We start from the raw sequence: 9,644 nt of genomic DNA, 5'->3' as shown, positions 1-9,644 counted from the left end.
TGATAGTGCCGCCGAGTCCATAAAATTCGATATGTAATACTGGTTCCTGGAACTCTGAAACTGTAATCATCCGTGCCTTTTAGATACGCCTCCATCTAGCATGATGAGTCTAATTCAGGGAAGACTCTGCATCAGGCAAATGTGTCAGCACAGCGCCTACGATTTATGTTTACTGATCTCAGGTTGTGTCTCGTCGGTCGGTGCCCGATGGATTTGGAGTGGCTCATGAGGCGCATGGGGCGGGAGGACGGGAGCAAGCAGTCAAAAGAAGGGAAGGGAGCTATTCTGGGCTGCAGGGGGCATGGGGCACCGAGTGGATCAATCCTTCTTCCCTCGGGAAGTTCCCCTTCCCTTGTACCCCTGTCAGGGTGTGGGTCGCCCCACACAAGCTTCTACCGTCATCAAAGCTGTTCGATCGTGAACCCCTCCTCACTGCAAGGTCCGAAGTATAATATAAAAGTGCTTCTGTCCTCTCGATTACCTGAGCATATGTTTCGTAATACTTCGCTGCATCATCCTTCAAAAAGACGATACTCCAACCCGTAAAACACACCAATTTGATACTACTCTATCAACAGTCCATCACAATGGCTTCCTTCCTTGATCTTTCGTCCAACTGGTCTCTCCACTCGGTATGTACCTACCTTATCTCATGACATGTGAAGAGGAACCGATATGCGGTTCTCTTCACGCTTCAGTTTCTTGAGGCAGACGAACGCACCTGGGAATGAAGAAACGCAAATCATCAACCTTGACGAAACACAATCACTGACACGAGCTACCAGATCCCCGCGGCCTTCGTGCTCGCCCTCCTCCCCAACTTCTACGCCAGCTTCGCTGCCGGTAAGAACTATGACTTGGCCAAGTAAGTCTTAAGTTCCCGTCCCGTCCCTCCATCATCTCACTCCTCCCATCCGTTCCCAATTTCCTCCCCCTCCCTCCCATTTTACAACCACCCACCTACTACCAACATCAACATTACCATCACCATACTTTTACTAACACCCCCCTCCCAACCCACCACAGCCCCCGCAAAACAGAAGAACACCTCGCCAAAGACACCACCCTCTCCAAGCAGCAGGTAAACCGCATCCTGCGCGCCAAGGCGGCCGCCAACAACGGCCTTGAGACCATCGGGCTTTACGCCGCGGGCGTCGTGGCCGCCAACGCCGCCAAGGTGCCCGTGGAGACGCTCAACAAGCTCTCGCTGTTCTACCTGGGCAGCAGGCTGGTGTACAACTTTGTGTATATCTTCTTGCAGGATAACCGCAAGTTTGCGCCTGTGCGCAGCTTGGTGTGGATGGCGGGGATAGGAGCGATTTTCAGTTTCTTTATCAAGGCTGGGAATGCGCTTTACTAGATCGAGTTTTTGAGGGTTTGGGGTGTTGAGGTTGGGGGGATGGATGGTAGTTGGGTGGTGTAGATGACGGAGGATACTTGATGGGATGTAATCTACCTTTCGTGAGATCTGTTGTTGGGCAAAAATAAAGAAAACTTGGTTTTTGTTGATTTCATAACTTAGAGATATGTATGTTCTCGCTGTTTTGACTATAATATCTTCGGTTCTTGATCTTACGAAGTGTCTCTTGAGCATCTTGGTCAACGGTCAAGGTATCGAACAGTGTTCTCCACTCAAGATGGGGTTGGGACTTAGGAGACGTTAAATCACCACCATGAAAGCTTTACCAGTTGCGAATGAACAACACCTGAACATGAATGCCACAGTCCTAGAGTCTCCAAGCAACAAAGAGTGTGTAAGCTCTTCACTCAAAATGATAAATAAATAACACAAGAAGTTCGAAAAGTTTTCTTAACCCACCACTTGACCCCCATCCCTTTCCCGGTTCCGCTCCTCTTCGATGTCCTCCTCCTCCTCTGCGTTTCTTCCTTCAACCAGACCAGATGAAGTCCCAAGCATATTGATACCAAAACGTGTTGTTCTTTAACGTTGTGGACCACACTTTCGGATGAGATTGAGTTTACAAAAATCGCCTCCTTCCCCGATTCCCCCCGTTGCGCAGTCAGTTATTTTCTCCAACCCGTTGCCATGCCACCCCGGCCGTGAATTAAATAGGAAAGATACACAAAACAGGCTAAGGTTAACTGGTTTACCGTCCTCATACACAAGCATTCTTTGGGTTGTGTGTGTAGAGGTTGGAGTCCATGTTAACGGTTGCCTTTCCACCCGCTCAGCTATTAAGCCGCCCATTCCAGACCAGATAGGAGCTAACCTGACGGAACTGGCCAGCCGGTCATGCGACACTGAACCGTTGAACCTCGACTCAGCCTTCACTTCTTCTTCTCATGGACATTCCCACTCGAGCAACGGACCCCCAGTTATGCCAGGGCTTCCTTCACAGCATAATCCTCCGTCACGCTATGCAAAAGCTGTGCAACCCAGAGAGGCACCCTGACAGTTCGGCTCGGATAGTGGACGGACGAAAATAGGTTGACCGGTCCAGCATCTTCGCAGTCCCTCTTACGCTCCCCCAACTATCCACTTATATGATACCTCCCGGTGGATCGTAGACGGCCGTCGCCCCGCGAGCAGCAGCCGATAGTCCTGCGCTCCCGGGTTGTTCCTCAGCTGGAGCGTTGTTCGTCTTCCTTAGCATAAACATGGGCTTCTTTCCTTCCTTGTCCAATTGCTTGAACAATATGAGAGGCTTCTCGTCCAGTCCCAGACACCGTTCTTGATCGCCATATACGATATACAGAGCGTATTGATCCCATGGGGCGTTGATTTGGTACTTTTTGAGCGCTGCCGGAAGAACTTTATAGCACGGGTCATCCATACTGACCCTGAACGACTTGAAGATCTCGACGGACGCGTTGCTCGCGGAACCAGGGGTATCAGGTGCCGGCGTCTGTCCTCTGCGGGGAGCGGACACAGGTTGTTTGTCTTGAGAACCGTAGTGATCGTTATCGCCAAATGTGGATCGGCTCGATGATGGGGGTTGGTTGTCACCGCGATAAGATCTGGGATCAAGAGTAGTGCCTGACATGTTGGTGGTGGGCGGAGAGGTAGGCGATGGCATGTTCGGTGACGGATAACCACCGGAGAGGGTGTTCGCACTAGACCCGTTCATGGCGCCAAGGTGAGACGACGACATCATACCTCTACTAGTCGCAGAAGAGTCGTATGTCGGGCCGTGGGAAGTCTGAAGATGGGACGGGGAGACTGCCTTTGGCGTTGTCCCAAGCATGATCCTCTTGGTAGAATATTGCCGACTTAGGCCGGCACTCGGCTGGCTACCCGCCGACGAGGCTGGAGCTGGCGGTGACAAAGTAGATTCGTAAGACGGTCCACTTGGTAGCGGTTGTTGAGCATCCTTGGCGAGTCGCAATGCCGGTAGCATATCTTCCCGTAACCTCCTAAAGTCTTCGGTTAACCGGCGCAGGTCTTGCTCAAAGAGGCTGATGCGCTCGTCTCTCAGACGCAACTGCTCAGCGAGATGCTTAATGTCGTTGAGGGTAGCATTTGCCGATAGCGCTTCGGTCGCGGCGGCTTCAAAGTTCAGCTTGTTAGCACGCGAGAATTGCACAAGGTAAGGGGGCACGGCACGTACTAAGAGGCATGTAGTGGTCGTCCTCAATAGGGACATCCTGAGCCTTCTTCACATCGTAGACGGATTTCAGAATCATCAAGCGGTGGCCAACACTGTTAATGCCCATCGACTTGAGATCATCATGTTGTAACGCGACTAGGGCCTCTCCCACAATTTCGTTTTCTGTGCGAAGAGTTAGCAAAAGTCAAAGCCATACGCTACTTTTAGCGATGTAGTCGGAACGGACCTATGAATCTATCTGCGTATTGCTGTAGGCCAATCGAGGCAATGAAGTCGGCGCAGTCGTCGGCAGACCAGTCGGAAATCAAGGTTTCTATGTGTCTATCTGCACTGTTTCGGTAGCCGTAGGTTGTAGGGGTGTGTTCGGCCGAGGGGGGGCCAGAGTCGATGGGTGAGTGTTCGACGTCGGTGTGATCGATAGGGGAGCTTCCGTGAATATCGCGCTCATACTCGTCGTCGGCGTCCGACTCAGCGTACGCGGTGCCCGAGTCGAAGTTCATGTTCGCGAATTGCCGGGCCTCCACAGCCGGGGCTGCGGCGGCAGGAGACAGAAAACGCCGAAGTCGTTCTTTATGGGAGGCTCGAGGACGGAGAGGCGGGAATCAGCGATGGGCGCTGCGTCGTCCGGATCGACATGCGGGGGAAGAAGAGCGGAGGGCCCTGCTGCTGTCGACAAACGAAGGGGAGCGCCTCAATTCCCAGCGACTGGGGAGCGCAAGAGCGGTTCCGCAACGAGTAGGATGGAGGAGGAGGCGCGAGTGGGCGGGTAGAGCTGCCAAGCGGTGGGCTTTCCAAGCTTGGCTGGTTGCAGTAAAAAGACGTTGGCCGGATCGTGCAACAAGCAGCGAGCAATGTTTGGCGAGAATTACGGCGGTGGGAGCAACAGCAAGCGTCGGGTACGGGAAGCGGAGGCGGGTTTGGATCGAGTCTGACTGACAAGCAACCTGTCGTCTCGTCGGTCGGTCAGGTTCCCGTGTCGTGAAGTGTGATGAAATCGGCCGGATGGAGTTCGGCTAGAGGTAGAGGTAGGCGAGAGGTAAATGGATGACAGACACCTCCCGCTAGACAAGGACCGGTCGGTGGTGACAGTGGGATGTGGACAGTGCAACGACGGGCTCTTGAATGTCCTTGTCGCGGTGGTGGAGTTGGTCGATTGTTGTGGATGTTTTGGTCTAGATGCAGCAAATGTTGAGTGCAGTGATTGAATGCCGTTGCGGTGCAGTGCCTGCGTGGGTGCCTCTCTGCCACCGTCTTCCTTTCCATTCCTGCACCGTCTGGGACTTCACAGTCAAGACCGGTGCGCTGTTGTATTGATTGCGGGCGTGCGTCTCTTCCACACGGGCTTGTGAGGTTCTTTGGGCGGCAGGTGCTTGTGGTGTGCACAGCAACAGCATTTCAGGTGGCCTATTGCCCGCCCGCAGCTGCTAGCCGCTCGCCTGTCCCAGTTCTCGGCCAGCTCTTGGCCAGGTCGACCAGTCAGGCAAGTGGCCGCAACGTGTCTGGCGGGTGGCCGAGCGAGTGGTGACCCCATTTATTGCCCAAACCGTTACTAGCGCCCAAAGATGGTCAAATCGTTCAAGTCGCTTTCAGTCGGTGGTCCTCAAAGTCTTTTGGTTGGCTTCCACTTGGGCATTGTGCGCCGCCCGGTCGTTGACCAAAAACCTCAACTCACTGCAGGTACAAAGGTACGACTTCTACATATGGGAATGGTCTCTTGCTTGGGTTCTGTCCGGATATTGCTCCGTACTGGACGTTTCTCACAGGTACCTTACCTGCCCGGCGTGTTCCTGTCAGGGGCACAGCTCGAGTCTTCCAGTCCACATCTTTTTTCAGGGTGCGTATATCGCTCAAGACCTAAACCAAACTTCCAAGTATTCTTGTTTTTGCTCGGCGTATATCAAAAACTTGATTTCATGAGCTTGGGAGCTTCGCCCAGCTGCTTAAAAGCGACAAGACTGTTTGGAGAGTCCCATCGAATTAATCATGACCTGGAAATTCGACCAAAACGATCCCACTCTTTCTGTCGTAGTCGGGCTGCCAATATCCGTTAACTTACTATAGCTCCATGAGCCGAACACAACGTTGTATGGCATGACGGCGACGGCGGGATATTATATTCCCATGTCTCTTGTCTCTTTGCTCGTCCGTTTCTGCCGTTCTGGTTGTGCCCGATGACGTTGCGGCCTGAGCATCATGGTTGGGATCACTAATCCAAGCCAGAATGGCTTTAATGGGAATGACGGGCAATATATCATGTCTTTGAGTCTTCAAATGACGACAGCCTAACACACTTTTCAACAACTGGACTATGTATCGGAGAGCTTCCCTCCTCTAAAGTGCAGATCGTTGCTGTCAACCACCACGATCAACCGATAAATATGAACTGGATGCCCTATGTAAAGTAACCAACTCCCCAGCCTGTCAATCAGCAACCCCTCATGTTCTTATCCCTCACTTCCTCAGCTTCCCCTCCTTCCCTCCAAAATTGCCAAAGCTAAAGGAACAAAACCCCATTCATCCCGTGTCACCACGTTGCCGCAGCGGAAAATAAGCTACTACCCGCCTCAGCGGTTGCGGCTGGGGAAGCGTGGGAAGAAGATAAGCAAAAGCACGCAAGGAAGGAACGTGCGGGACGGGTAGGTTCAAGGGATATGGGACGGACATGGACACAATGGCAATGAGATGGGATGAATGTGGGGGTTTCCTTTTATAGTATTCCCCCCCAGTTGACGCAAACAGAAAGCTTTCTTGGATATTTGTACTACATACAAGCAGCTCAACTCATTTTCTATCCCTGGGGCTTTTTCCTACAGTATCCCAAGAATTACGTGAGTTAGATATGGCTTCAACTCTTCAAGTGCTTTAAGCCCTCCTGGAGATCCTCCAGGATGACCTAAAAAAAACGGAGCTGTTTACGTAGGCTATGCAACCAAGAAAGAAATACTAACAGCCTCCATAGAAACCATCGCATCATTGTGCATATCATGAAACAGCCCGGTTCCTGGTATGAAGCTTTGATCAGACGCCCCTTACCTAGAGAGTCGTCAAGGTGTTTCAACTGTTTTGTCCCATCCGCGTTTCTGATTGACCCCGGGCCAAGCTTAGCCCGGATAGTTTATTTGGAAGGAACAGGTTAAGAATGTGTCAAGTGGTTACGATTCAAAGACCTCTCGGTCTGAGGTTTGCTTTTCGTCGTAGTTGTTAGTCTTGGTCAAAGTCACTACTACATTTGCGAACAAAGTTAAGGTCTTTAATAGCATCTGTCTTCCGCTATGCTAAAATGATGTCGAACCCTCCGCAAATAAATCCATCCTCACCAAGCCAGACCATTCTCTAAATAGGTAAAATATGCTACGATACGCCAACCAACTCCTTTCAAATGATAATGCATATATGGAACCACGCCTGATATGCTCCAACACCTCCCGTGTCAATACCCCTCTCAAGACACCTACCAATGCGCACTCTTTTTCTTCGCAATCTTCCTGTTCCTTTCTTCCCTTTCCCTTTCTCTTTCCCTATCCCTCGCACTCGAGCTCCCATTCCCGCCAGACAGACCAACAGAACTCTGGCTATACCCATACCTCCCACTGCCATTCTGATCCGCCGACAAGTACGGCGCACCACTACTGCGCCTCCTCCCCGAACTACCAGGTCCCGGAGTTCCAGAGCCACGATCAAGAGCTGGCACCACGACGCCGTTCCACACCTTATTCAGCTTATCACAGTGGAACGGCCCTGGCCTGCTGCTGCTGTTATGACTCCCGCTCCCATGATGAGCCCCCGGCGGACCGGCACTAAGGGGCCGCGGAGGCAGGGAGGGTGTGGCGCCCCAGGTGGTCGTTGGTGACAGCTGGCCCTGGCTTGGCTGTTGGAAGAGGTGCGGCGGAGGTTGTGTGTTTTGGAAGGTTTGCCGTGGCGGGAGGGCAGGGCTGCTACTGAACGTCCCTCCGTTCTGAGGAGCTGTAGGAGAGTGGACGATCGACGGGAGTTCCTGCCCTTCCATTCCATATTCTCTCCGTAAGCGTTCCGTCTCGGCCGCTATCTCTGCTTCTCTTCGTTGACGTTCGCGCTGTTCTTCCTCTTCGAGCATCCTCTTGATGCGCTGTTGCTCTTCTTGTTCACGCCTCTCACGCTCTTGCCTTTCCCGCTTTTGCCGCTCGTGCTCCTCGCGCTCAACCATGGCTTTTAATCGTTGCGTTTCGGCATCGATATCTGCCTTTGATGACGCAGGTTTTGCCGCACCTGAAGCACTGACGGGTGTAGTATCTGGATGCCGGATCGCGTTCGCAGCAATAAACTGTCCTCCCGCCCCTGATGGACCACCATTAGCCGCCACAGCACCAGACATAATGGGCACTCCTGGTGGCGTGCTGGTAGGTTTCGAGTTCTTCCTCCTGCCTGCAACTCCGACGGGAGAGCCCCCTCCTCCGACATTGAACACATCGGCCTTTGGAGACAGATACAAGTCCTTGATCACCTCGGCTCCCAGCAACAGCACCAGCTCCAGCCCTTTCCGATCCTCCACCTCTACCCGGTGCAGATTCGGCTGGTAGACAGTAACCACGCTCTCCCCATCTTTGCGCGTCGTAGTCTTGAACATGGCAATCGTGATATCCGGCTCTTTGTTCCTCCTCCCTCCCAGGTTCTTTCCACACATGTACAACGTCATATCCTTGCTCAACTTGCTGTCCTTCTTCCACCTGAACATGACCCTCGGCATCAAGTCCGGCGGTGGCAGTCCTCCGTTCTCCCTGTCAAGCTCGCTGGCCGAGGGCTGCTTGAACGTCTGGACCGGCAGCTCAAACTCCCACGAGTCAGTCTTGTTCCACGTGCCCGGCACCATCTTGATCGCGACGGTCGAGTCCGGGTTGTACAGCTGAATGGCAAAGGCTTCCGGGACCAGCGCCGTCGCGGGGGCAGGCGGCGCGCCGTTCAGTGCCTGGGCGCGCATCTCGGCGCCCGAGACAGTGGGTTGCGACCATTCTGGGGTGACGAGGACTTCGGCGTAGACGACGTCGGCGTTCAACGGACCGCAGAGGGCGGCGGCGTACTTGCTGCGCGAGGCCGGGAGGGCCGGGTCGGCCCGTCGGAGGATGTACTCGGGGCTAGGGTCGGCGCCGTTCTGTGTGAAGAAGAGGATGGAAGAGAGTGGGTTGTCCGGAGACGGGCGGGAGCGGAAGGTGGGAAAGTTTTCGTCGAGCATCGTAGGTTGGAGAGGAAGTGGTGAAGCTGTCTCGGGTACTGGCTTACAGTGATCCCTGCAGAAAAGCTAGGTATCTCTTTGACGCGGTATTGCTTTGTCTGGTTCACTCGATGGGTGAAACTGCTCCTGTAGGTATCGACAGGTGAATCTGATAAGTTTATTGGAGTGATGTAATCCTGACAGGCGCAGGGACTGCGTGTAAACTTGGTCTCGTGTTCGAGGTAAAGTAGCTTCCGGCTCGTGTTGGTAACAATGAGCAGAAGACCCGACCTACGCAGATTTCGGACAAGAGAAGAAGAAGAATGGAGAAAGGGAGTCATGAGAGTAGAAAGAAGTCCAGAAGATTCAGATGGAAGCCCAAGATGCCGCCCCGCCACCCCCTGCCCTTCCCTGAATCCGCCCTGAATCCTGATGACCAAACGCCAAGTGGAATTCCATCCGGGCCATGTGATATTATGGGTAATAATCGATATGGGTTCAACGTGGCTTGATTGTGTGTATGTGTGTGTAAGACTGGCTCTGCAGACTAGAAGCTCTGGCATCTAGATAAATCCCGCATATTCCAGCCCAACTGGGCACGTACACGCCCAATAGATCCCCTGGCCTCTAATATACCTCCTTAGATTTAGTGTACAAACTACGCTAGATCTACCTAGATATACCCTAAAATGCCCTAAAATCCTTCCAAAATTAGCCAAAAATAATATTATTCCCAAATTACTTCTTCGTTACAATAGCTTTCAAACTTTTATTCGTAAGAGTCTTGCCTTATTATACTTATTATTATACTTATTGATTCGTTACCCGAATCCTCCTCTATAAAATCCTCTATACCCTTCGGGCGGTTTATAGCGATATCTCTGCTACTA

At 52.6% G+C, this 9,644-nt stretch overlaps 3 protein-coding genes across 3 annotated transcripts; 1 reads left to right on the top strand and 2 right to left on the bottom strand.

Moving 5' to 3' along the window:
* Positions 1–379: 379 nt before the first annotated feature.
* On the top strand, positions 380–1,524 carry B0H65DRAFT_473886 (uncharacterized protein). The gene is made up of 3 exons (XM_062827218.1): positions 380–632; positions 786–865; positions 1,027–1,524. Exons 1-3 carry the CDS (start codon positions 588–590, stop codon positions 1,358–1,360), a joined length of 459 nt encoding a protein of 152 aa, XP_062679830.1. The 5' UTR covers positions 380–587; the 3' UTR covers positions 1,361–1,524.
* A 933-nt stretch (positions 1,525–2,457) lies between these two features.
* On the bottom strand, positions 2,458–4,300 carry B0H65DRAFT_274757 (uncharacterized protein). The gene is made up of 3 exons (XM_062822798.1): positions 3,796–4,300; positions 3,570–3,731; positions 2,458–3,508 (listed from the first exon to the last, which is right to left on the bottom strand). The coding sequence occupies exons 1-3, from the start codon at positions 4,067–4,069 to the stop codon at positions 2,502–2,504; spliced, it is 1,443 nt and encodes a 480-aa protein (XP_062679829.1). The 5' UTR covers positions 4,070–4,300; the 3' UTR covers positions 2,458–2,501.
* A 2,505-nt stretch (positions 4,301–6,805) lies between these two features.
* B0H65DRAFT_274738 (uncharacterized protein) lies at positions 6,806–8,926 on the bottom strand. Its single transcript, XM_062822797.1, has one exon. It carries the CDS (start codon positions 8,773–8,775, stop codon positions 7,021–7,023), a length of 1,755 nt encoding a protein of 584 aa, XP_062679828.1. The 5' UTR covers positions 8,776–8,926; the 3' UTR covers positions 6,806–7,020.
* Positions 8,927–9,644: the final 718 nt, after the last annotated feature.

This window comes from Neurospora tetraspora, assembly GCF_033439725.1.
Source record: "Neurospora tetraspora strain CBS 560.94 chromosome Unknown B0H65scaffold_6, whole genome shotgun sequence".
In the NCBI taxonomy this organism is placed as follows: Eukaryota; Fungi; Ascomycota; class Sordariomycetes; order Sordariales; family Sordariaceae; genus Neurospora; species Neurospora tetraspora.
This window is presented reverse-complemented; position numbering and strand designations above follow the sequence as displayed.

Bases quoted from the DNA above. Each gene is read 5' to 3' on its own strand.
- B0H65DRAFT_473886 (XM_062827218.1), top strand. From the start codon at position 588: ATGGCTTCCTTCCTTGATCTTTCGTCCAACTGGTCTCTCCACTCG. The intron at 633-785 runs GTATGTACCTAC...ACGAGCTACCAG, and splicing joins CCAACTGGTCTCTCCACTCG to ATCCCCGCGGCCTTCGTGCT. The intron at 866-1,026 runs GTAAGTCTTAAG...AACCCACCACAG, and splicing joins AAGAACTATGACTTGGCCAA to CCCCCGCAAAACAGAAGAAC.
- B0H65DRAFT_274757 (XM_062822798.1), bottom strand. From the start codon at position 4,069: ATGAACTTCGACTCGGGCACCGCGTACGCTGAGTCGGACGCCGACGAC. The intron at 3,732-3,795 runs GTCCGTTCCGAC...CTCTTCGCACAG, and splicing joins ATACGCAGATAGATTCATAG to AAAACGAAATTGTGGGAGAG. The intron at 3,509-3,569 runs GTACGTGCCGTG...TGAACTTTGAAG, and splicing joins CGACCACTACATGCCTCTTA to CCGCCGCGACCGAAGCGCTA.
- B0H65DRAFT_274738 (XM_062822797.1), bottom strand. From the start codon at position 8,775: ATGCTCGACGAAAACTTTCCCACCTTCCGCTCCCGCCCGTCTCCGGAC.